A 27463-nucleotide genomic window follows, 5' to 3' on the forward strand; every position below is an offset into this window, starting at 1 on the left:
AAAATCTTTAAGCTTCAAACATTTTAAATAAAACTCGTCTGACTTAAATCAACAAGAGCCAGGAAATTCATGGACAGGGTTGGCGTTCTTCTGTTGCTCAGAGTGAAGAGAAGGAACAGGCTGAGCTACTTTGTCTTTTGTACACTTACATTTTATCACGAACATCATTTTTACCCCCTTAAAACAACCACAGTATAATAGACAGCTGTCTGAGGAAGCAGCATGAAAGGAGCAAACAACAGCTTGGTTAACTAGGAGTTTTGCCTTCAGGCCCACAGGTGTTGTGTGTATGCCTTGGAGAGCATCTAAAGGCAGCAACTACAGAGCACCAGGAATGGACCTGGAAGAGACAAAGGCATGGAGATGCAAGGAATCAGAGAAGGGGGGAAAGAGTTCGACAATCTGTTGAGAAAGAAAATCTGCAAGACGGTAAGTCTAAACCTCATCTCTTCTTGCAACAATGCCAAGGAAATAATGCTGGGTAAATATAGAGAGAAACCCACACACACTGTAGCTCGGCAAGCCTGACCCGATGTGGCTGCTGACACAGGCATTGCTTTGATTCACTGACCTTTGACATGCCCCCTCAAGTTGCAGCCTTGCTAAGGTACAATAATGAGACATGTAAGCTGATAGCCAATTAGAAATGGTTCTTTTGGACACAGGCTGACCTAATGTGTTTAGGTCAAATGAAACAAAAAGCTGGATGGACTTTCTAAGGGGCTTTGTCTGCTCCACACAGAAACTGAGAGACCTTTTTAGATCCAGTTGGTGGAACAATGCTTCAACCAGGATGGGCACAAAGGTGGTGATTGAGAAATTAACCATTTTTCTAAAGTGCAACTGTAGAAAGAAACTTTGTGGAAGTGCACAATGCCACTCGGGCTTTGAAAAATGAAACAAAATACAGTGTGCATTAGTAACGACAACCTGAGACCGACTTGATGACAAGAACTACAACTTTTGGAAGATGTAGGACATTCAACGCTCAGGATGTGTCCAACTAGCGAGAGGACCAGGTCAGGTTTGGAGCCCTGAAACCCATGAAAGTGATATATTTTTATGAAACATAAGATGCCTGTGAAAACAAAGTGAAGGGAATTCAACCACTACATAATCCCACAGTTTTCTTTTGTCCTCAACCCCCCAACTGACGCGCTACGCTTCTCAATGATGGTACTGCACGGAAAAGAGAGCCACATGAGCACCGGCTCCAGTACTGAAAGTACACAGCAACCAACTTTGTGGGTCTAATGGTCTCCATCTGTACATGCCCAAAGGATCTGCTGCAGATTTCAGCAAAGAGGAATTCATGATCATTTGTTTCACAAATCAGTTATTCGGAGTAAACTGACTTGGGACCTCAGTATTTTAAAAACATGCTCAACCACAGAAAGAAGTCAACTCCCCTGTTTCCAAACACACTTGGCTGAAGGATGACCTCTGCCTTGACTGAAAGCACATCTAGGCCAAAGTCAGAAAAATCTGATTCATGCTGCCCAAAACATGGACTCGGAGCACATTTCATAAACAACCGAACATCAATAGATCTGGAAATTTTAACTGCAAACTAAGTGAAACTCCTGCCACTTTTGCCTGCAATATAGTCTCAATCCATAAACAGCTTCTGCACATGGGGCCTTCCACGGGACAAAGGGGGACCACAGAAAGGAGGGCTGGAAGTGCATGCCCTGAGCCTTTTGCAAAGCCTGAAACAACCCCTAGACCCAGAGCATGTCACAACACATTACACTGCCTCTGACCTAAAGGACTTCTGTGAATTGAAGGCCAACAAAGACTCACACATTTCAAAACAAGGCAACAAATCTGGACCTCTCCGGGAGGAGCTAAATGCTAACAAACAGACTCCCTGGGAAAAGTGAAAACCTCCTCAGTCTCCTGCTTCCAGATGTGATTTTGCTTTGACTTGTCAAATTCTGCTGGACCCCATGAAACATGAAGAGTCCGTGAGGGGCACTTCCTGAAGCCAGCAAGACGTGTCTGCAGCAATTCAATCTCTGTAAGGTATGCAAGGCAAGAAACACCCAAAGCAAAAACAGTACAAGTGACCAGACCAACCAACCAATCAAGACAAACATCTAATGGTCAATGTTGCAATGCCTTTTTAATAGAAAGAAAAGGCAATTTGAAAACAGTAGTGAAAAAAAAAGCAGCCGTCAAAACTCTTACCTTAGGAAAAGCAGTCTATTGATTTCTGGAGAAAAGAATGACAACTATCACCCGTCATAATGTATATAGACACTGCCCCCCCTGTAACAACTGTGCCTGGAGGGAAAAGTCTTTGCTAAGATGAGTTATGAATTTGCTACCCCAATGCTGGGTGACAGTGTTGCTCAATACATAACATTTAAAAAAAAAAAAGCTGTGTGAATGGCTTAGGAACATTTTTCGATGCATAAAAATTTGCCGGTAAAATATGCATTTGCTTTGTTTCCTAATGACATTATTCAATACATTAGAAAATGTATGCAGTATAAACACATACAGTATAAGGTAGGACATTCCAGAGGAATTCTCTGTTATAAACCCCCTACAAGTGACATTCCTAATAGCAAAATTAGCTACAGAGAGCAGACTCTTAACCAGAAAAAAATCTAGTAAATAAAAAATGTTAAACAAATTGTTACCATCACACACCCAACAACTTATTTAAAAGCTGTAGTTTTTCTTGTCTTACCCAAGGTGAGATGCTTTAAATAAGTTATATTCTCCTTACTGAAAGTTGAGGATGGTACCATTCACATTTCTCCTTCTTCCCAATTCTATGCAGTTAGGCTTCAAAGGTGGCCGAGTAACAGAGTGACTTGACCACCTTGCTCCATTTGTGAAATGAAAGAAGCTGCCTTTACTTTAAAAAAAAAAAAAAAAAAATGTAGCAGGTATAAAATAAAGCCACCATCCTGTATCTGTTAACAATTATTTGCTATCAGTCAAGGATCCTCTTAAAACTATTTCTGTTGCTTTGAAATACTGTGCCACAAATGAACAAGGGATGGAAATAGAGCCCCATTCAATCTCCACTATCATATTAAAGAAGGACCTTACACACACCACGGTGACCCCTCAATAGGTCAACCCCACATTTTCTATTTGCAATTCAAACCCAAGACTGGAGCAGTCCAAGGGCAAAATGGGCTCTTGATTATATTTAAGAGGTCATCATTGCTATGCAGAGTTGTAGGAAGCAGATCTGCAGCTTTATTGCATTTTTAAATTTATCGTTGTATAGAAGCTGCTGCTCTTTGGCAGTGAAAACTGAAAAAAGAGATGTTTAGATTTGACTTTTTCTTCCCAGTAGCTGGCACACTTTTCCTATTAACGATGGGAAATAAGATCTTAAATTGTAGTGGTCAGCAAGGTCTTAAATTAGCCCTGAACAACAGAAGAGCACCCAAGACGGAAAGAATTATAGATGCATTTAACGATGCTAAAGTTGCAAATGCAAAATAACCCTGTCATTAGCAATCATACAAAAAAGATTATGTTTTTCAGAAGTCAGTAAAAGCAAGTGAAAAATTGGTGAAGGTGAACTAATAGATCTGTTAATAGTCCAGCAGCAGAGACATTTCTATAAAAACATGATGGTTGGCAAAATGGGTTTCACTGTTGTGTCACCCTACATACACGGACATCTCTTTCTAACATTATCTCCTGATGTTGCACTCGGAAAGATGACGACGGGAGAAGAGAAAGACTGGTGTCACTTGAAAAGAGAAGTAGAAATTCTAAGTCCTGAATATTTACACAAGTAAATATGATGACCTAATGATTTAATCTATTGCAGAGCAGCTAAGGAAGGAAGGAAAATGCATTTTCAGTCCAAATGGGATCCAGCAGGTTGAGGGTGGATGCATGCATTTTTGTGGTGTATTCAATTTAAAATGTTATGTGTATTCATTTTGAGGGAACACAAGGTGCCTGGAAGACTAGGGAAGCAACAATACTAAATCTAAACAAATGAGTGAATGAATAAAATAGATATCCCATAAATTGTTAAGTGTCCAATCCTTTCCTGTACAAATGTCACAGAGTACAATATAATACTAGCAATAAAATGGATAGAGCAATTTAGTGATTCTACTTAGTGCCGATTGCTCTACAAATGTATGTACTGGGGACAGGAAACAAAATTTCATTTGTTATTAGGTTGCATCCAGACACTGAAACATGGAGTTAACTACTAAACAGGAAAATGCTGCGCACCAGAAAACTGCCTCCTGTTTCTTATCTGCGATCAAACTCTACCGTAAGCGGCCAGAAATGAGGTGACAAGTGTTATGCGACTTTAAATCATTTGAGGCAAATATGCTTCTCCCAAAATCTCCAACAATGTGCCCACTATTACAGTTAATGGTCTCCCGACATCTGCATTATGTATACCTTACTTCACGAGTTTATAACTTGGCTATAAAACAATCCCTCTATACAGACAGTTGAGAAGTTTAGGCAGAAACAGATCCCTTCCATTAACATTAGAAAACCTCCCCACCCATTTAACACAATTTTAATGTTCTTGTTTTGGGTATTTTGAGAACAAAGTAATTGCTGAAATATTGCCATTAAAAAAAAATAGAAAAAAAAATAAATCAGTAGTCATGTAAGCTCCAATATATTAGGAAAAAAGCATTCTGAATGAGAGCTTCACAGTTAAATTACTAAATTGGCTACCTTGTAATCCCCATAGACTATAATGACTCTGATCCACAGAGTAAATAGGATAGCTGAAAGAAACCTGAAGGCAGAATTATTCATCCATCCATATACTATTTATCGATATGACCACCCTTCTCGATTCAAAAAAGAGCAATTCGTATTGAATCACACACTCCTCAGACTGCAAATTTTACTGTTGAGGTGGGGGGCGGGGAAGGAAATTGAGAGATGACAATGTAGTGGGCTTTTGGCCAATGCTTGACATATATATATATATATGGCCACAAATTTAAAAAATCAGATTTAAAACTAGAGCCTAATTCAATTCAGTTGTGCTTCAACTTTAGAAGAGACACTGATGACAGTGAGTTAACCATGGACCCAATTGGAGACCCTGGGCTATTTTCCTCGAGAGGTCACTCTGGGAATATACAATAATTTGCCATTTGGAACAAAGTTCACTGTCATTACCGGAGGCAAGATCAGCTAGTTCGTGCAAAGCCCCCTCCCACAACGCCTTGGCACAATGGATGGGAAAGGGACAGCCATAAATGAAATACTCAATTTTCTGGCTTTTGTGGGTTTAAGTCAGAGCCTTAATGTATTTGAAGATAGTTTTTTTGTCTGTGAATATTTATAACAGTGTGAAAAATCCAGGACAGCTGGTAATGCATTTTGAAGTGTGCTAACAACACTGTATCAAACAGCTTTCTATTGATCACATAATGCTTTTTGTGGCTAAGTATTTCATACGTGGTGCTTATACATTTTGAATAAGAACTTCAAGTACCTTTTGCTTCAAGCGGTTTTTCACCTCTTTTATTCCCATTTTTGCATGATCTTTTGCCTGCATGAAAAATTAATTTAAGTTAAAAATCCCTTTCTATTTCCAGCAGTGACTGTGCTTGATTTCAGTCCATCAAGACTCACCTTCTCTGATTACTCAAAATGGCAAGGAAAAATTGGATCATCACATTGAAAACATAATAGCTATAAAAACAAATATAAATCTAAGAGGTTAAAAAAATCTTTTAACGATGTAGCAGAGATTTTGTTTTCTCCGTTGTGATGGCAGAGAATTCCCTCCCCACCAAAACCTTCAATTTTTCCCCACTCTCTAATTACTTATCTCTGCTGCATGGTAACAATTACTAGTAATAGCAGCGCTACAAACTTCCCCGCTGCAGCGCTCTGAATACCAGCTTCATTTCATCAGACCCAGACCTAAACCTTGGGACCTCTCTCAAACTGGAAGCCGGCACGTGGGCACAGTTAGAGCAGACACCTCATGGCTTTTGTCATACTGTTTCCTAGAATTCAGTTTTGAAGAAATCCTCACTTGTTTCCATTTTATTTTATCCCTGTGCAGTGAAATTGGCAGTTACAAATCATAGTGCAGTAACTTATTACCTATTTGTTAACCAAGCACTGAAAAGACTTCCATTTAAAAAACAGCCCGAGAAGTCAGGCACAAAGTACACAGGTGTGAGAAATTTCTGGGGGAACATAATGGATATTTATAAGAGATGGAACAAGTGGGAAAATGGGAGGATTTCCTCATTTCCACAGAGGTGCTAGCAGAGAGGCCCAGGGGTAACAATCGATTTCCAACAGCGTTCAGATGAAATGGGAAAGGTGTTTAGTACAGGATACAGGTACTGCCCCATGGAAATCATGCTGTTTAATAACTACAATGTCACTTTGTACTTTGAGGAAAAAAATCACAGGGCACTGTGATTTCTCTTGCGATTTAATTACTATAAAAAGTTTCAAACACCGTTTAATTGAAAAAGAAAATATTTTAAGAGGAACAGAAATTAAAACCATTTCGCGATAGATGCTTAACGATACTGGTGCCAGCCCTTCATTGCTAAAAAGCATTTATCTTGTGCCATTTGATTAGTGTACAGAGAAGGACTTAAGTCTCAGGATACATTTAAAAGGTTAAAACAGCATCCTAGTTCGATTCAGTTGTCTCGGTAATATGATAGTACATAATACTCACAAACTTATAGACAGTCTTCATGGCAGGGTTAGCCTTGGTCTTTACTGTATTTAAAATGGCTCCACTTCCTTTCTATAATTACAGTAACAATAGAGTCATTTTAACTGAACCACTTTAAAGCAAAAAATGAAACTACAGAAACATCATTTTAGTGGCAGAAAGCAATACCTGTATTTGATATCAGAGCTCCACATCTAGCTAGTATTTTGTTTAAATACTGTATAATTCATCTCTCTCTCATTAATGATTAGATACTCTTCTTCCAAGGAAAATCTGGTTCCTTTTAAATCACTTTTAGGACAGCATTTTGCAATATAAAAGATTTCAGTTTCTGATAACAAAAAGCACCCATCTCATTATGTCTATGTTCAGAGCTCCTCTCACTAAAACAGAATCCATAACAGTTCTTGTCACTTGCCACGGATCTCCTATGCATTACATTAAAAGCAAGTATGTTTAATAAAGCACCATAACAACTAATGCCTAGCTGGGGCAGACCAATCCGTGCAGAGTAGCTTGTACATTTGCTCTGAAAAAATCCTACTGTCTGCAGTGCACTTTCCCTTTCATGCCCTTTTTTCCCTTACAGTCTGTATACTGCTGGTGTGCTGTCTCTCTCAGTATCCAAACACTGGGAGAAGGGATGAATTGAGAAAACATGAAATCTAGCTACAGCTGAAGCATAATTCCAGAAAAGCTGAATCGCATACAGAGGACACCATAAAAGGCACATAAGACTGTGATATGTCAGACAGAATAATCTATTAGTCTAGTTAGTGTTTTATTTATCTTCTGCACACCATTGACTCTTGCTGCATAGTACATTATTTGATAAATAAATCTTGTGTGAACAGCAGATGGGTAAATCCATGGAATAAAATGCTGCATAATTTCACGATAGTTTATCCTAACATACAATTATGCTTTCAGAAGTGTTACAAATGTTGATGCAAACTACTTTAACTTGAGATTTACTACATGTTAGTGAACAGAATTTAACAAGCTTTATTAAAAGCAACTAGAAAACACTTCGGTTTAACCTTAATTCATAACAATTCTTTTTTTCTCTCCTTTTAACATGATTTGGAATACTACATGTATGTAAGCACTTCTGTGTTTAGCATCATTAACATTATAACGGCATTTAATCCTCAGTGAACTAGAGAGCTTGCAGTCCAGCAGTTTGTCTAGTGTGAATTTCTGCTCCTAACCAGGGCTGAAGAGGAATGGGATGCTCTCAAAGAAGGGAGCTCTCCTCAAAACATCCCTTCCTAGTCATGTGCAGCTTTAACTACTGATAATGTAGATGCATCATTTTTGGTGGGGGAGGAACCTACACAGTCAAGTCCCCAGTATGGAGCCAGAATGACCATTTATTATTTACAAACAGCAGTGTATTATTTCTGCATATTTACACTGGATATTTCACAGTCAAATACACAGTGTTAGTCTAAACAGACACAAACTCATGGGCTGTGCAGCAGAAAAAAGCAGCACCCCCTTTTCCATGTTTCCCATTGTTCACACTTATTAAGTAGTAAAACTGTTCAAAATAGGCAACCGCATATTTCTATATGCCAAGATGATAGAAGCAGGATTGAAAGACCATAAGAAATATTAACCTCAGCACTATTGGGGGGTTTTTTCTTCCCAAGTGCATTCTCCCTTCTATTTTTCACTTTGTATGAACAGCACATTATCTTTCTGCAAGGATAGTGTTATTTGACCCAGACTAAACATTGTGGGATTGAAACTGGTCTTGCTTCAGCTAGTGGCATTTAATAATGGTGCAAAAACTGTCAATGGTCCAACAAGAATGACGGTGTGCGTTTGGAGAATATTGTATTCTTACCCTTACTGTTGAGAGCCACTGGTGGTACAGTTTGTCACTACCTGAAGATAGAAAGAAAAATTCTTTATTCCTTAGTAATAAGAAATGCTGGCATTCACTGTTTGTAGTGGTAGTACTGCATGAATAATTTAGGAGAAGATACCTGTCCTCTTCCCTCTACTGGGAATAGGGTAACCAAAAGTTAACTGGATAGCAAATGGGAGAAAGACAAGTGGGTAAGTGGAATTACTCTTCTCCTGGGTTCTCTCACAGACATTTGAAAAAGTTAATGATTTTTTTTTTAATTCTCATGAAAAGCAAGAAGAGACGGCAATGTTTTCAGCCAAAGTTTCTCAGGCCTGTAGTGCAAGACCTCTTCTGGTCATATGGTAAAGCAGGGATCTGTAAAGCCCCATAAAGAACCTAAGATAATTATGCAGACAGACTTCTAGAGAAGAAAGAAAAGTTCACAGGCACTGCTGCTGATACCGTTTACCCCAACTGAGTGAACATCCTGACCTATTAAATCAGGAATACACATCCAATAATCGTGGATTTTTTTTTATATAGAAATAAATATTTCTTACCCGCATATTCTCCCATATTTATTTCTTCTTCAAAAACATCACTGAAGCCCTCTCCACAGTTGAGAAGATCAAGGCGGCCATCAATAAACTGCAAAAACATTTATAAGAAAAATGTATAACCTAATAAAGCATTCCAACCCTATCGCAATTGAAAACATTATTCTGAACTTGTTGTAAAAGAGAAAGTTACAACTTTTGGGATGAACGTGCCTTTAAACAGGTAGCACAGACACAGAACATCACTTTGCCAGTGTATACCAGTATGTTCTTTTATAAGAGAACAGGCAACTACTTGTATTTGGCCTCCCCGAAAGGGCACAATAATGCTCTGTATTCTGAGCGAATCTGCTGACACAATTGGTTCCAATTCTGCTCACACTGACCGATGGGAATTCAATCAGAGCAGAACATAAGGCTCTATTTAATAGATGCAGTTTCACACTTGGTTGTGAGCAATGCTAGCACACAACAGTTAAAGTACTGCTGAAGGAGTCGCATCTACTTTAATTGGTAAATGGAAGTACTGATTTCCCTGAGTATGTGACTTATCCAGAGCAAGTAGTAAGAAAATGAGCAGTGCTTATTAAAAAAAAAAACACAAAACAAAACAAGAAACCCATTCAGTTGTGAAATGAAGCGTTTGCATGGTGGAGCCGTACCTGTTTGAAGAGCTGGAGCTGAATGGCGTTCTGGAGGAACTGCCTCATGGCAGCAGAACGGTGAGACACAAAGGTTTCTTCACAAAAAGTGATGGGCTCCCCCTGCAAAGTTCAGAGCATTGGGAACAGGGCAATACATGCCTTTGATCAACAAAGTTGGCACTCTGTCAACTTCCACTCGACTAAAAATTAAAAGCGGGTCTGCTATTAAGCTGAGTAAATTACAGTTGTTCATTGGGTTAACACGCACAAGAGCAAGAAGGGACACCACAGCTCTTAATCATGTCACCTAGAGGTAATTATTAATGTAGAAAAAATGTATATGTTCAACATAACCTATCTGCATAGTTTGCTAAAACTGGTAGTGTGTTCTTCCTCCAGAATGGTAGCTTGCTATTCAGCACCTCAAAGAAACATAAAGGTCTCTGGATTTTATACGCTAAACTCCCCAAATACCTAAAAAAAATTGCTTTGACTGGACCCAGAGAGTTAACCTGCACAAAATAAGCTTGTAATTTCTGCTCTGTTTTCTCTCTACAGTTCAGAAAGATTAGACTTTCATATCTTGAATTGAGTGAAATTTTCCTTTTTCACAGGCTTGTTGGCAAAAGACGAGATTGTTTTGAAGCTCTACTTTTATCTTATTTTAATGAGTTATGTTAATGCTGAAGTCTGCTGTGCATCTGCCATAAGGGCACAAATTTCCTCCACATTTAAATCTACAAATTCTGAGCATAACAAGTAAATAAATTTATTAAATTAAAAAAAAAGGCAGTAACAAAGGGTGATAAAATTATCTTGATGTAAAGTTAATTCTGCATTCTTTTCATGCTCTTATAAAAATATATATTCAGGCCTTTTTATCAGGAGAGCGTTTAACACATGTGCTAGGAGGCAGAGAACCTGAAAGAGAAAATTCCCTCTTTAAGAGGTTGCTTCAGATCCCCAAACCCCTCTGGGTTAGGAGTCTGGAGTGCTGGTGGCTGTGGCGTCTCTTATTCCCACTACACCAAGCAAAGGAGAAGCCAGGGCATTGTTTTTCCAGGAGATGGGAGTAGGTTTCTCAAGTGACACTGGAACCAAGTTCTGGGTGACAAATTACATTTGGAAAAGCAAATCTTTGTTGAATGCCTCTTATAGGTACTTATGGGTCATGGCCATGCTTTTACCTTCCCCAAGGCTAAGTGAACAACATGCTTGTCAAAGGGTTTCCTTTCAAACTGATCTAGAGAAAAACTTATGTGCTGGCAGACCATGCCTCCATGCTGGTTCCTCAAGATAGGGACAGCCTGTCCTGCATGATCTATACTGACAGCTGATGTGCTAAAAGCCACAACTCAAGGGTCTTCGCATCTAGCTTATGAAGAGTCCGGATATCATAGATGACTACAACTAGAAATGGATGGGCTACAAACTTCAGAGACTGCACTCAAGAAACGGGAGCCTGTTCTGCATATACATGAATGCCACACGCCTGTCACAACCAGTGACGTTAGATGTGGAAGAGCTCAGATAAAGGGTAGCTACCATGGCGGTAATGCACAAGATCATTAGCGTGGCTCTAACAGGCTCCTAGACCGAGAAGACCTTGCCTCGACGAGCCAACTGCACAAGCTTCATGACTACGTTTGTAGCTGGCCTGGCCGCAATCCTGGTGGGAACAGAGGACAAAGTAGCCTGGGTCCTCATCCATATTTAACTCTGTAATCAGAGAAAAAACTTGCCAAATGACACTCTAACACTCATTTAATACTCTTCTACAGAAGATCTGAACAGAGAACATCCTTTCAAAATCTACAGATATCCTGAGACTTCCATCATGGCCCCAGAAGACACATACCCTTTGTGGGGGTGGGAGGGGAAACAAGCTCCATCACACAAAAGTGTATTTTATTCCATTTTATGTTGCACCGGCATTATGGCAATGAATCTGCAATGTGACGCCAACTCCACCCCATTCCAATGACCTGATCTCTCATGCCTACACAGGCATGGACGCAGAGGGAAGCCTGGTATTATGTTAGCACGCTTTCTTCCCCCAAGTAGCAATGATTTAGTTAGGTGGTTAGGTTGATTAGACCTTTTGGCTTCTGAAGAGCCAATTCAGGCTCTACTGCTGCTGGATGATAAAAAAACTTGAATCATCGAGGTCAAGCCGTGAGTTTTGCGGCTTAGATCGCATTAGCACCATTTATCCTCCATGACCCAAAGGACAGGGAAAACTCATACTGCTTAACCCCATCCTCAGCTTCATTACAAAAAGACAAGACAAACTACAGGACTGTTTTCTTGACAGACAAAGTCAGTTGTAAATTATACAGCTAATCAGCCCTGCTCTCGCTGACAGGTGACATTGTGCAAAGAGGAGGACATTCTCGGAGCTGCAGGTGTTTTGTGAGAGTAATGGATTTGCTCACACCCAAGGCAATCATTATAACGACTTCAGTTAATAAAGCCTTCAGCCATTTAGCTCACAATTTCCAGCAGTCAGAATTTAGGCCTTGATTCATCCGATATGTAAATAACCGCTACGTGCTGCTTCTGTGGATTGCGGATGCCAGAAAATGCGTGCATTATTGTAACACTGGGGAGGACCAGGTCGACTATGCAATGCTGATTCAATTTAGCGTTTTGGCACACAAAGCACTTTCATTTCTCTACAGAAATGCACAAATTCTAGAGCCTTAAAAATAGCAGGGAGATTTTTAATGTGTGGCTGGGAATTTGGACCCCAACTTCTATTGAAAATCATTGAGGGTTGGGCACTAAACAGCGCCCTTGCAAGCCTTGCCCTGTGCTAATATCTTACTCTCATACAGCATAATGAAGATCATTACGGCAGCGCTGCTACCTCATGACCCTTTATAAAGCCAAAAGAGCCCATGTATTGCTCACTCGCGCCTACCAGATCATTTGTTGCCAGCTCCTCTTTTTTTAACCTGGCAATTCAGCTACACAGTACGCGTGCCACACAGAGCGGATTTGCTTTGTTTTTATTAAGTGCCACAAATCCGGCCATCTCCCCCTTGACGCTGCTGTTCCATCTGGGAAGCCACCGGGCGAGACGGAAGATGGTGCAGGTCACAGAGCTGCACTGCCGAGACGCCAGGACGCCGGCGGCTGCCGCTCCCCAGACAAAGTTCTTCAGTAAGGGGCTGCTCGGGGGGCCTCTGCCCATGACACAAGCACTGTAGCCAAAACGGCTGATTCAGCAGAGCAGTAGGAAAGCCAGCTGGTCGATTGTGGCAAGTGCCCATAATCACACTGGAGTCTTTCAAAAACATCAAACCCTGCTTAGAAACGGTGGAAGGGAAGGGTCCGTGGTAGCTGGAGAGGGCTGGAAAGGCCAGCACTAGGGCCTGAGAGAACCAAGAGGAAAGGGGGAGAAACAAAAGACAGAAAAAGGGGACCTGGGAAGGGCTACAGATGTGTATAACAAGTGGGGGAAAAGATTGGGAGGTTGGGGGAAGAAAAAGGAAGTGTTGGGGAGGTCCCAAGTGCTCTGGCTGGTTTAGTGACTCGCACTCGTGCTGGGGAGAGAGGAGCCCGCGGTGCACATCATGGCGGCAGCAGAGCAAAGCTGCTGCTGTAACTGCTGGAAAGGGCACTTAGCTTCAGCTGAATTATTTCAACAGTGATGATCTGGCACGAGGGAAGGGTCTGAGAGTCGTGTACCCAAGGTAAGAATACTGTCTACATAAGCCCAGAAGTTATGACGCTCTGGGTGCACGCCATCTCCCTTGCATAACCATGGATATGGTGTGGGGTAATGAATGCTTTGTTGCTGTGTACGTGTTTTTAAACCCTGAAGGCACTCTTTCGAAGCCTCCCTAATAAAAACACAAGTCATTAGGGCGGTACTCTCCCTCAGTCATGAAGTGAAGAAACTAGGTGGCATTTAAGGACTCTGCAGAACAACTGACGGCATACAAGCTGTTGGAGCATAGTTTCAGTATATTGTGCATCCAAATCCCAAATATAGAGCAAGAGCAATGAAATTTAGAAAATTCATGTACCATTGTTTTATTCCCTAAATGTTACAAGTAACCACGGCCTTTATCAAAATGGCTATATTGATAATGACAGTGAAGCCTGCAGAGGTATTCTGGGAATTATCATCCCAAACTCCAGCCAGAATTACAATGAAGCCAAGACATGAGGGATCATAGAACTAATATGGATGTATTCCTTAACCCAAGTACAACAGCAACCCAAGAAAGACTGCAGACCTTTCAAGAACTGAGTACAATGTCAAATAAAGATTAGCTTCTCACAGCTGGAGAGACGGGACCAGTCAGTCGGCAGGATTCCACAAAGGAAATCTGAGGTTGGTGATAGATACTTAAGGGGTTATTGGCTCATTCAGTTTGCATTCGCAACAACAAATAACCTTGACATAACCACGACAAACACAGCACAAGAAAGCGCATCTCATAAACCTGCCTCAATCATAACAGAAATCAGAAGGGCATGGATCAAACACGTCCTAATAAGCACATGGCATCATCCTTTTATTAGCAATTCAAAATGCTACTCAGGAACAAAGAAAGCACATGCTCACAGATTTGACCACACTTCTTGCAATGAACAGTAAGTGGAAAACCAGTGTTCAAAAGAGTGAAGACAGTTCATTTGAGGATGCCACTAGTTGTGACAAATTTGAATTGCTAACAGGAACTACACAAATGATTGAAGTGCAAAGAGTGGGCTCTTTCAAAGTGCTGGGCATATTTGCAAATGCAGGCTGTGCCAGCTCAGCACTAGGTCTCCTATCAAAATACTCGCTCCTATCCAAATTCCATCTTAGGGTTCTCTCGCATGGCCGTCAGAGCGTTTAAACATTGTTAAAGGTATTCAAATACTCAGAACTCCTTCTTCTTTATGAGTTTACAACAGCAAAGGAAAAAAAATGGACAGCTTCCTTAGACACTCAGCAATACCGAGTACTGATACTGCCTCTCTGAAAGCTCCAAGCACACAAAGCTGGCATTGAACTCAAGTAGTAATCTCATAAAAGGACAAGAAAGATAACAATAGCTAATTAGACTGAGTCACCATGTCCCCCGATAGGTGGTCCTAGGATGTACCAAAGTGGGGAAAAGCAGGATTGGGAGACAATCTGTTAAGGCTGCTGGACATGGACAAGCTCTAAGGGTCTAAGGGGCTGTGTAGCACCCTTATGTCCTGATCTGCAGTCAAGCAAGCAGTTGTGGAAGCCAGTGCTGACCACGCCACAAAGTACTGGCAGAGTTTTACAATGACCTAAGTGACTTAGAAGCAAGCACCTCTTTTTTTTAAGTGACAATCATTTAGCAGCCTATGTTTCGCTGAGAGTCTTCTCCAAATGGTCTTGTGCTGATGTTCAAATTCAGACGCTTTTCAACATTTTACCGTGGGCACTTGGAGAAATCCCTTAAAATTCCCTTTACAAAACTGAACTGGTTATTGGACAGCTCTATCCGCTGTGAAATGGATAAAAATCAAACAGTATCAAAATAGTGGAAAGATTATAAAAAATCCAAGAAGGTACAAGTGTTGTCATCTTTTCACAAAGGGTGTGTTGCATGCATCTGTCCTACAACTCCTCAAAGCATTTTTGACACACCATTTCCAACAGGCTAAGTTGTGAAGCACAAAGCAATATTAATGGATTCATGGCTTCCTATCAAGTCAGAACACACTAATCAGATAGTCTGCATAAACACTTTATCGCACTTTTGCACTGCATCATTTTAGCCCTTTAATAATACAGTGGATTTGAAACTGAGATCAATTCCATGATCATCCTAAATGCCTTCAAATCAGAAACCTCTTTTAAGCTTATTCAAGTTACAACAGAGCTTCTACCCATTCGTAAGATAGGGTTACCTGAGATGCTTAGAGATACAAGAGAGCATACTAAGAATGGATCATGCTTGTACTTTGCACATAAAAGCTATGAAGTGGCAGAAATTATTCTGAACATGTTTTTATTTTGCAAGATCTTTATTGTGCAAAAAAATGGGAACAACATAAGCCAAAAAAGAAGTTAAAACTTCTTCAAGATAAACCAGCTGGCTGCAGAAAGTATTAACCCCATTTCATAGTTCCACAGGAGACTCGAGGATGCCAAGTAACATACACAAGATCACAAAAGTCCCAGGATGAGAACCCACAATTTTTCTAATCCTTGTTCTACACCTTAACACACCAGGCTTTTCTTCCTCTTCCTGCCTGATGCTGTGTCAAAGCACGAGTGTAGGTGTTAAGAGAGTCAAACAATGTAATATGCCATTATGTGCCAAGAGGTATATCAGATAAGCATGTCTCAATGTCACTGCCTGCGCTAGGAATTCTCTCTCTCTCCAAAATATGCTATAAATTACCAGTATAACATGCACTGTAGTGCTCTGCCTCGGTATTTATTCCACAAAAACCTTATGGCCTACATGCGATTTTATCATTAGCTGGTAAGGTAATTTCAGGGCCTGATTCTGTAATTACTGCAGGAGTGATACTCCCACTGAAGTCGACAAGTTCTGCATGCAAAGCAGCTGCAGAGATTCCGATCCCCTACAATGAAAAGAGCCTTTTCTATTATAACTATTGTGGAGCACTACAATAAAGGAGAAAATTATAGCGCTGTTCCTCACATGAGCTATTTTCTACCATGACAAAATATTATGAGTGTGCTTGAAAATACTCTTACAGAAAAATAAACTGCACATGGCTTAAATGTCAAGCTCTTACTTTTTTTTTTTTAATTTAGTATTATGGAACAAAATGTTATGTTAACTTGAGATAAAAAGTGATCCCTGCACAAATCATAAGTAGAGGTGCAGGATTTAGGGACCGCTTCTGTCCTCAGAGGCCAACATTGGTGATATTTTGTTCTCCTTCAGTTTCTTTGTTGACTGCAGAAAGCAAACATTTATCCAGAGTTGCCTCATATAATCACAGAAACACAGAAAATGAGGGTTGAAGGGACCTCAGAAGGTCACGTCTAGTCCAACCCCCTGCTCAAAGCAGGACCAGCCCCAACTGCATCATCCCAGCCAGGGCTCTGTTTACCCGGGCCTTAAACACCTCCAAGGATGGAGACTGCACCACCTCTCTGGGGAGCTGTCCCAGTGCTTCACCACCCTCCTCGTGAGAAAATTCTTCCCAATATCCAACCACAACTCAACTTGCTGCAACTTGAGCCCATTGCTCCTTGCTGTCACCTGTCCCCATTGAGACCAGTCCAGCTCCATCCCCTCTGCAGCCCCCCTGCAGGGAGGTGAAGGCTGCAATTAAATCCCCTCTCAAGTCTTCTCTTCTCCAGACTACACAAGTCCTGTTCAATCACCTAAAGTACCTTACTGAAGAACCCAAGTACAGACTCTGATGTTCCCCAACGACAGAAAACCTTCAATGAAAATGTGAAGAAAGATGACAGTGAAAGGTGGTTAACCATCACAGAAGGCAAGGTAGATCTGCACCTTCCAGGCTAGCTAAATCAGAGATGTGTAGCATAAGCTTTTGTGAGCCAGCGCTCACTTCATCAGATGTTGTCCCATGAGTCACCCTGAAACCCAGCCTACCCTGAAAACAAGGGAAACAAATGAAAGGGCAAAAATCAACTTGCAATCTTTTCCCCTGTTTGCTCAATCAGGCACTTATCAGCCACTGTGTCCTACAATGGACCTCACCAACATATTCAGTCAGCCTCTGGCATCAAGACACCCAAGGGCTCAGAAAAGAGTAGTAAGTTGTTAAATAAGCTAAAGATTAAAAAAAGAGAGAAAAACCACACAGAAACAGAACTATATTTATTTGAGCTCAAGAGTTAAAACAGCCAAAAGCAAGGCATCAAGGAACATTTTCAATCTGGGCACTTCCAAGTGCAAAGGAAACTGCTTTTTAACCCAGGGTGTTTGAGAGGGAATCCGGTCCCCCCAAAAGTGTGTAACTTGTGCATGATGAATGATTCCAATCTGGTAATCGTGTCTTACCCTTGTGCTACTCTGACTTTCGTGAAGGTCGGAAGGCACCGTAATATCCTGCACTGGAGGCAGAGGAGGAAGCACAAACTGCTGCTAGATGCAAGAGGCCAACTCGAAAAGAAATTCCCTTCATAAACATAGCAGGTAGCAATCCCCTTCTGTCCCAACCTGAACATAATACAGAACAAGTCATAAAATTCTCTCCACAAATAAAACGTAGCTAATGGAGTGAGGAAAGTATTATAATTTTTACCCTTTAGGGACTCATGGAGTTGTTACTAATACACGAAAATAAAGCAATGTCAACCGGCAGTGTTCCCTCCCCCTATGTACATGGCAATATAAGTGGGTAGCATGGCCCAATCTGTCTTCATGTTACTTGGCCTGGTAATTGGGTGTGGAAGCCTCAGCAGGACACACGGAAAGGAAGAGCATAAAAATTCCACCGACTAATTGACTAAGCAGGGGGACCATTACTGCCATGAAAACCCAGGGTTCAGGATGAAGCCAGGTTAGCAGCTGAAGCCATTAGGTCCTCTCAGAGGCTTAATCAAAGGTGCTGGTGTTAGGATGCTGGAAAAGGTCACATTTCCTCTGTTCCAGTCATGTAATGATCACTAGGGAAACCTAATCAGTAAATTAGATTTTTATTATTACATTTATTACTCTCTCTCTCATGTGTGATTCTCTCTACATGTATTTACACACGTGTGATTTGATGACGTAACAGCTTGGCTCGCTGGACAGTCAGGCATGCGACGCCGCTCCTCCGTAGGGATCACTGGAGCTGCTCACTCGTTCCATCCCCGGCGGACCTGAACCAGGCGCCCACTTACTATCCTCATCTTTAGTTAATGCTTGGAAAATCCCGTGATCTAGTCTAAAGTGACCCGAGATGCTTCTCCTTAGAAAAAGAAAGGGATCCTGACTAGCACTGAGTACATTTGAAAAATAAAGAGAAATGCACTATGATTCTTCTTCAAGCTTCGTTCACTCGTTATTTCCCTACAGACGGGCTCAGATTTTATGTTTAAGCAAGAAGGTACCATCTCTCTGAGACGGCAAATTCACTGGCAGAGAGGCAAAAGTACGTAGCCGTAAACTAGAGGGAATCTGTTCCTGGTGCCAACAAAAAGCTCATTCTGACATCTCTTCCTTCCATTTACTTTTGACAGAGCTCCTGGCTTATTTGGCCCAAACAGAGCCCCTCTGTCTTGCCTTATAAATAGATCTCAATTGCTTGTGTCATATCAGAAAGTTGCAGGCCTTTTCTATCTTGCCTGATTTTCCATCATTTTTACCCCAGGCTTTCCTGTTCGACATCTCACCTCCTACAGTTTCGACTCAGCTACTTTCTCACCTCTAGCCTCTGAGAGATTGAGAGATTTCCCAATTCCACACTGACATTACGAGCATGTATTGAAAAAGCCCAGATGATGACTAAATCTCTTTGCCTGAACCAGGCCTAAGCAGAGGGAGTGCTAGATCCCACACGAAGGTAAAAGCAGACTTCCCTTCCACAACTTCCCCCTCGGACTCTCCCTCTTTCCACTGCAGCGAGTGACAGGATGCACTCCTGCAACCCCGGCACTAGCAGAACCACCGACGTGGAGCAAGTGGCATTGTTTAAAGCCCAGCCGCGTGACTCCTCCCTACGCCCATTGTACCGTCCACACATTTCTGACATGGAAACCATGCAAAATTTCTTAGCTCTTTTGTGAGGGGGAAAATGCCATCTAATTAGACCACATGTGCAGAGAAGCATCTGGCTCCGAGCAAGCAGTTTACACAGCTCCTTGAGTTGTCGTGGAGACAACCACATGACCCGCTTCGAGCTGAAACTCCAGGGCATGGATCCAGATGCACTCCTAACATATTCTGACAGGGAGCAGATGGACAGCTATTTGCAGGGCCGAAAATGCCAACTCTGCTCCCCTCCAGACCTGCCCGCCCTCAATGATCTTTTTCATCTTGCGAAGTCGTTCTCAGCTGCCCTGGAACCACACACTCTTCACACGCAGGAAACGAGATCGAAGCTGCCAAGATTTCAGGCAGAAAGCTGCCTAAACTTTCCGCTCTTCCACCAGCCATCACTAAGAGCACTAGCAAGCCACAAAGCGCTAAAACACTAGCAACTCACCTCGGTTTGATACCTTGTTTTTCCACTCAATTCCAAGTAGGGCTGTGACCAGAAGCTCAGGAATTTCTTCAGCTCCGTGAAACACTACCTCTGCACTCCACCACTGGCATGCTATCAGGTCTCGTCTTTAATACAGCACAAATAAAACCTGCTCAGCTCTTAGAGCAAGGTTTCCTTCACATGCATACGCAACTGTAGGAGCAATGTCCTTGTAAAATGAATTTGATATTCTCAGCAGTACCTGCACATTACACAGGACGCAAACACTAACAGTTAATGGATAAAAATGAACACATTCTCTTCATTTGTGTTTTTAATCAAAGCGTTTTTAAAAATAGTGGCTCTTGCAGTTTTCATTCGGTCTCATTCTAACCTGATTTGCACAGGTAAGAGACAGGGTGCAGACGGATGCAACACCTGCACTGTTATCAAAGGACTGATTCTGTAACAGCACAAGGGTAGCAAAACTGCTCCCGTCTTTAATCCTTCTTCACTAAGGGTCCAAGGGGGGGCAGTTTAACTCTCTTGTAATGTTACGGGACCCTGCAGAGGTAACATCTGCCGCAAGCTTCTGAGTAGCGGCTCTTTTTCACCCCTTTTAAAGTGGCTAAGCGGTACGTTTGCCCACACTCAAAAGAATGCATCTATGGGCAATATCCTCCATTACAGGGAAAGACTTACAAGATGGGGGGCATTCAACAACAAGACTTGTAAATTATCATCAACACTTCCTGGAAAGTTACACCCTAAAAACCCTCTAAGACCACAAATTATTTGGTGTCACCAGATCCATACTCCATGCCTACCTACACACATGCGCACTGGTTCAGAAAGCGGTAGACACGAGAGCGTGCTGTACTCCATGGACTAGAGAAGTAGCAGTTCTCAAGTACGAGGAACATTTTTATAAACAGAGCTGGTGATCATAACTTCACCTAAAGTTGATTGCCACTTTTCATTATAAAATTCCTTAATTTTGCCAAATGTTGATACCACAAGCTGAAATTTTCCATGCCAAATCCTGTCCTCCTCCGACAGATTCTTTAAAAACACAAAATCAGAAAGTTTCAGCTCAAGCAAATCCAGTCTTTCTTAAGACCAAGACCAGGGAAGAATACGTTTGGCCTATTTTTTTGAAACTCTTACAGTGGTTTGAGAAGCATTTTGGAGCCTAAATTTTGGCACAGGTATCAGAAAGGTATCAGCCCTCACCCTGGAAAATCTGCCCTAATTGGGAGTTTCTGAACACAAAAAGATTGCATATGTTCAGTAGAGACTTGTTAGTCTGGCAATTAAGTTCTCTGAGACTCTATAGGCATGGGGCAAGCTGCAGTCCAGGAGTCTCTCCAAACAACTGCGGGCTGCAGCAACACTGGAAATGCCAGGTCAATGAAGCAGGGAACTGCAGGGAAGGAAAGGATGGTTTTACAGTTCTCAAAGTTGAATGTCCTGTTGTAGAACTGGATCCATCCTTGCCTCTTGTCACAGAGTTCATGAGTGTCACTGGATAAGGCCTGTAAAACAAAGTGACCAACTCTGGAAACGGACCTCATTCCTCTTTTGCTGGGAGCTCTGATGAGAGACCTGGGGCAAGAGTCACGCAAGCAGTGAGTGCTCGCAGCTGCAGCCAAAGGGCTGTGGAGCTGTGCTGGGAAGAGCTAGAATGCTTTAAAAATGCTGGGGGGGAGGAGGGGGTGGAAATCAGTCTCCAGATGTTTCAAATTAGGCACTTAAAATTAGCAGATACTTCTGATCCAACTCAGTTCTCCATCCTTGAAGTGGAGATAATATATATCACCTATACTCACAAGGGAGTTGTGAAGACTTTTTTTTTTTAATGTTGGTGAAACACACAGATGCTGTAATAAGAGCACCCTGGAAATGCCCGTGAGAAACGATATATTCCAAATTTGGTACCTGAACCGTTCGGTGCGTGAATGAGGCACACATCCCGTGGAAAATACAGCATGTGGATATGTAAGGAGCACATCATAACACACGTACAAAGGGCATGAATTACAGTTGTGTGGGGAAGTATAGGAGGCTGGGGTTTCTTAACTCTTCCATCATATAATTTTGTTTAATTTATCATTTGTAGAAGTAATATGTTTAGATGGCAATCCTGACATCAAGGAGGTTCTCCCTCTCTAGTACTGTGCACCAAATAAAGTTCACACAATGCTGAAATATATTACCCCCACCTCTACACACACACACACACACACAGGTTAAAGGACAGACGGCCAGCGACAAAACTGGAAACACAAGCCAGGTTTCAATTCCCACCCCACTGGACCACACGTCTCCCACAACAATGAAGGTGTCTTCCGAAATGGCTGGTGTCCCGGTGTTTTAATAGTGGTTTCCTAGCATGCTGGATACTTCAGGAGAGCTGGTCACCACAAAAAAAGTTATTGTTGAAAAACATTTATTAATTAAATGATTGCTATTAAACAATATTTTATTTAAAGAGTGTAAAGAACAATATTACATTATAATAAAGTACACCTATCTGTTAATAATTGGCTGAAGTATTCATGTTGATAGATGCTTGTTTTGAAGTGCTGGACTCCAAGTGGCTAGAACAGCCCAGGGAGTTCGAGAAAACATCTGCTATGCACCGGTTCAGTAACATGCACCTCAGTGCAGAATTTACATGATTATTTTGGCTGGAAAAAAAGGGCTTGATCACTATTACTTAAAAGACCAGAGATCTAATCCCAATGTCTCCTGAAGCTAGTGGAAAGACACTCCTACTGAATTAACTGAAAGTTGTAAAGTCCTAAGTTACCCAACTGCCCCTCTCCGCTTTTGTTTTTTGGAGTTTTTTTTTAAACTTTCAACTTTTCCACTATGGAATTGCTACTGCTTTGGAGATGGCGAGAGTCCTGCGGGGTTTCATAGCATGCACACAAACAGCAGTCAGCTAGGCCTGCAGCCACAATCTGCACAACTTTGCTGCATGTTTTATCTGAGAGCAAAAGAAATTTCAGAGTTGTTTAATTTTTTGTTAAAATTCCTTTTGATGAACGAGTCAGTCAGAGCTGTTAGAGGAAATGCAATCAAATATCCAACTTTACGTAGTGTTATAAAACTAGAATTGAAATGGATCCTGACCATTACGCTTGCCAGAGCTGAAAGCCACACAAGAACACTTCTTCCTCGGGTTAGCCCAGGCCATGACTAAGCATTCCCACATGCACCCCTCCTTTGTGTTTTTGTCCTACGCACGGTTGTGTCCTTTTAAAGCAAACTGCTTCCCATTCAAAAGGTGCTCATTTAAAGGAGCAGGAAACTCCGAGTTCACACAACATAACATCCAATACATGGCAGCAACTGGGATTTAATTAAGTCCACATTTTTGATGGTTAAATACTTCAGAGAAGCCATACATATATATGTATGTGTTTTTAAGCAGAAACTCCTGGGATGTCTAGTTTTTTGTAATACTTTCAAAACAACTTTAAAAACTAGGGGTTTTTTTGGGCGGTGTTTTTTTGTTTTGTTTTTTTGTGGGGGTGGGGTTTTGGTGTTTAAAGAGTTAAAACGTTCTCGCATGGTCGTTGTAAACAAGCCTGATTTCCGTTAAGTAACACCACTGTCAGAGTCACAAGGCCTTGCAGGTGTGGGCAATAATTAAAGGTTTCAGTGAATCTACCTGGGTGAGGTATTTTTGCCTCCTATTCCAAGGAGGAAGCCCTCTCTGTGGAGAGCAGAAGAGCTCATTAATGAGGCTAATTAGGTGTAAAGGGGGTAGAGTCTGGCATCAGCTGCAGCTTATAGTAGCTAATCATTAAGCTCTGTAATCTCTACCCTAGAACAGCAGATGATCGTGGTCCTAGGTGACTGACAGTGCTGAGAAAATTTCCAACACCTGAGTACCTGACCATGTACTTTTTGGTTAGACTAAAAATGCCTTTAACCCTCTGAATGCCAGGCCCAGGACTCGGCATCACCTATACATTGTGTGTCTGACTCCATATAAAGAATATTCCAGGAGACTCGAACTCTTCAGCAGGCTCAGAACAATTACATGGCCAATGGAAATGTTAGCGCCAACAGCTTCCAGAGGAAAATCTAACCCCTGAAGACTGATCAGTGGATGCTGAAGAAATATGCACTATTAAGGCAAAATTGAAGTCCAATGCATTTTTCTTTTATTTAATATGCAAAAACGAGAAAATGGAAATTTGCATTGACAGCCCCTCTGGCTGTGGGAAAGGTCTAACTAGGGGTAGAGCGGCTCCTCTCTCTCCAGCTTCACAAAGCTCTCCCCAGTACAAGATACTGGGATGGATGGCCCTGGCATCTGGTCCAGCAGGGCACGGCGTACTTGGTCCCAAGTTCCTATGCCCATCTTTTGTGGGGGAAAAGCAAAATTTTGGAGATTCTGCAGCCAGATAAACGTTTACAAAATTCTGACATGCACGGCTGATGGGAGCGGGCTTCGGTGAATGGCCACGTACGTTCAAATGCAGGTGGAACCATTCCCAGGCAGCTTCTATCTTTAGGAACAGCAAAACACTAGACTACAGTTTCCAAAGTCAGACTTCACAAACTCCTGGTTTTTAGTGTCACATTTGACCATTTGTCTGCTCACCAGCATGTGAATAATGTGATTCCAAAGCCAGTCCTGGAGAAGGACAGAGGCCTTTTAGTTTTCATTATGTCAAATGAAAAACTGGCACCATTGAAATCACTTAAAATGGGTGGGCTAGTAACTTTGGCAAGATGACAGTTCTAAACACAACAACCTGCTTCTCTATGTGCAACAAAAGATTTGAGACGGCTGGTTTAGAGTTAAGGGATTATGGCTGGGATTTGCAAATAAACCTACTAGATTTTGCAGACCAAAATCCTATTCAAGTGGGCCCTTGACTCCCTGAAATTTGTTTTAAAATCCCAGCCTAAAGTTAACCTAAGGGAAAAATGAATTACTTGGCACTTAAATACTGGATCACTAGAATGTGTGTTTGGGAAAGTGAAATGCATAATGCAGAAGAAAGAAGGCAACCCTCCCGAAGATCGTTTGCCATTGAGGAAATAAACTGAGGATACTGCCTTCAAAACCTTGCTTAAGGAAAAAAAAGTGCCAATTTTCTGTGAATCACAATGCCTCTTCAACCTCTTTGTGTTCTCTAAGTAATGCCTTTGCATTAAGCAGTGAAGATGGTTACAATACCACTGGGAGGAGAACCTTGTTAATAAATATGTAAAATTCATTGTATTCATGATTTCATTGTATTCCTTTAATTTGGAATGAGAAAAAGGACATCTTTTCCATGGAGAGAGAATACATGATGACAGAGCTCTTTTTGGAGCTCATTTTGTAAAATGAGTTGCAAGGATAACAAACAATTTGAGAATCTGATCAAGAATTTTAAGTCAATCAGACAGGGCAGCCTCTTTGCTGGCAGGTTTCTATAGGGTTTAAAAAAAGTCAAACATTGCCTTCATATGCTAAGGGTCTTAGGGTCTTGTTTGACAGAAGTGGAATATTCCACTCGTTGTTATTTTACTGTCACGAAGAATAGCTTGCAGGGTGGCTAGATTTACTAGAAGTTTCAATGGTGTTCTATAATCAGCTGTTATGACAGGTCCTGAAATATATACAATTACACTAAAAAGAACATTAAAATCATACTGCAGTTGCAAAGGAAAGCATTCAAAAGCTAGGACATGGCCAGTACAGCCTTCATTTAGCCATCCTGTTGGTATGAATTGCTGGGCAATGCCCATAATCACAAGAACGCTATTTTTGACATCCAATCTTTACTGAAAGATTCATATGCGAAAACTTGGTATGGAATGAGACTATGGAGCGTGCACACTTCTGCAAACCACCAACGAGCTCAGCGTTCTGGATCAAGAACATTTCAAGTCTCCCAATCACACAGTGCTCCTAACACCATCAGATGCCTCAAAGTGGAGTATCAGGTACTCATACTAATCACAATAATACCCGGTGTCACTTACTTCTTGATACTAGGAACAGACTGTGGACTGATATGCATAGCTTTAGCAATTTCCTTTCAGAGTCCAGATAATGCCTAGGTGTTTGGTCTATTCTTCCCTATGCTACCAATAAACTTGCATTTCTGCTATCATCTCTATGACAGACACGCAAGTTGCCAGCAGCTCTTGGTCAGACAGACCATGCAAAGAGGAACTTGAAAAATACCTGCCAGTAAGAAGATTCCTCTTCCTTAAAGAGGATCTTGAAAAATCTTGCTTACAACAAAAACAGACTCTGTGGTGCCCAATGCCATAGCAATGCCCACTAAGTTACTCAGAGGTCAAGAGCTGCTACCACGTACTCCAAGAATGGCAAATATGTTCTTTTATCTGTTAACTGTGTTAGACATTCTTGAAATGACTTAATGACATGTGCCCCTAAACTGCTCATGACAAAAAATTATAGCAAAAACCACTTAAGTACTTCATTTAAATCACTGCATGTCACTGTTAAACGAGCTGGAGAATTTTCACCTTGCCACGGGAACTAAGCTGCCTCTTACACACAGGTGATTTGATTGCAACAGACCTAACCTAGCTAATCTGTAAATAATACTGATTATGACTATAAAGCAGAACACTAGTCCATCATTGCCATGATTTCTCTTCACAGCTAGGCTCCATAATTGGAATCTTTGAGGAACCAATAAAAGTAAAGCCAGGCAAAAGCAGAAAGGCTAGAAAATACCACCGTGACAGCAAAAGACTTTAACATATTTAATGTGATCTCCTTTCTGCATTTTCCTTTATTTGCAGGCTTGTTCAAGTTGCACGGAGTACTCTGTGCCAGCTGGCACTGGTTTTCTTTATGCATGAGGAAATGGGACATGTATTCAAATTCAATCCACTGCAATCACTTGCATCTTCCTCGTTCCTCTCCAGATCTAAAACCTCTTCCCAAAGAATCCCCATCCCATAATCATGCAGAAATTAAACAACTGGCATTGATTGGTGCAAATATTTTGGCTGCCAGGCACCAAATTCTGGATGCTTTTTTTTTTTTTTTTTTTTTTTAAACACACCGGTGAGTGGAAGGCGACCCATCAGAGAACCCACTGCCAATCCACACGCAACAGAGGAACTTTAAATGCCTGATCTGGAAACCTATCGAACACTCGTCATTCTGACGAAAGGAGAGGCTATGGATACAGAGCAAAGGCTTAGACGTGGCAGGTTTAATGGACCATCAGGAAACTTTCACTGAAAACGTGTGCCTCACAAGGGGCTCCAAAATACATTAACAAAACACAAGATGTTTCAGCTTTCCAAATCAATTATTTAAACTGTTACAGGTAAAATACACTTTTTGTAGAAAACAAAGTAGCCTAAGGACCTGTTACAGACAGTAGACAGCAAAAGGAAAAAACCCCATGAAACTCGCTTCAAATCCAAATAAAAAAGGACTACAAAGACCAAGGAACGGTAGTAAGCAGCAAGGGTGTTACCTAGAGTTTGTACCACCTAGGACTTCATTTTGGTTGGAAGAGGATCCCTTGAGATCTCCAGAACTACACACACATAGCAATACTTTGTTCTGGAATTAGGTAGTAAAATCTGCATAAGCAGGTAAAGTAAAATGCAGTATTTT

The 27463-nt window shown here is 41.4% G+C and overlaps 1 protein-coding gene across 4 annotated transcripts in view; it reads right to left on the reverse strand.

Moving 5' to 3' along the window:
* Positions 1–27463, reverse strand: part of DENND1A (DENN domain containing 1A) — a 284733-nt gene that overhangs the window by 44734 nt on the left and 212536 nt on the right. For all 4 annotated transcript variants that reach the window (XM_019541012.1, XM_019541015.1, XM_019541013.1 and 1 more), the window contains exons 14-18: positions 9757–9858; positions 9098–9185; positions 8532–8572; positions 6680–6751; positions 5465–5521 (exon numbers count right to left, since the gene is read on the reverse strand). In XM_019541012.1, coding sequence (XP_019396557.1) covers positions 5465–5521; positions 6680–6751; positions 8532–8572; positions 9098–9185; positions 9757–9858 — 360 coding nt within the window. The remainder of the gene's footprint in view (positions 1–5464; positions 5522–6679; positions 6752–8531; positions 8573–9097; positions 9186–9756; positions 9859–27463) is intronic.

The sequence above is a fragment of the Crocodylus porosus genome, unplaced genomic scaffold (assembly GCF_001723895.1).
Source record: "Crocodylus porosus isolate Cpor-Errol unplaced genomic scaffold, CroPor_comp1, whole genome shotgun sequence".
Lineage (NCBI taxonomy): Eukaryota > Metazoa > Chordata > Crocodylia > Crocodylidae > Crocodylus > Crocodylus porosus.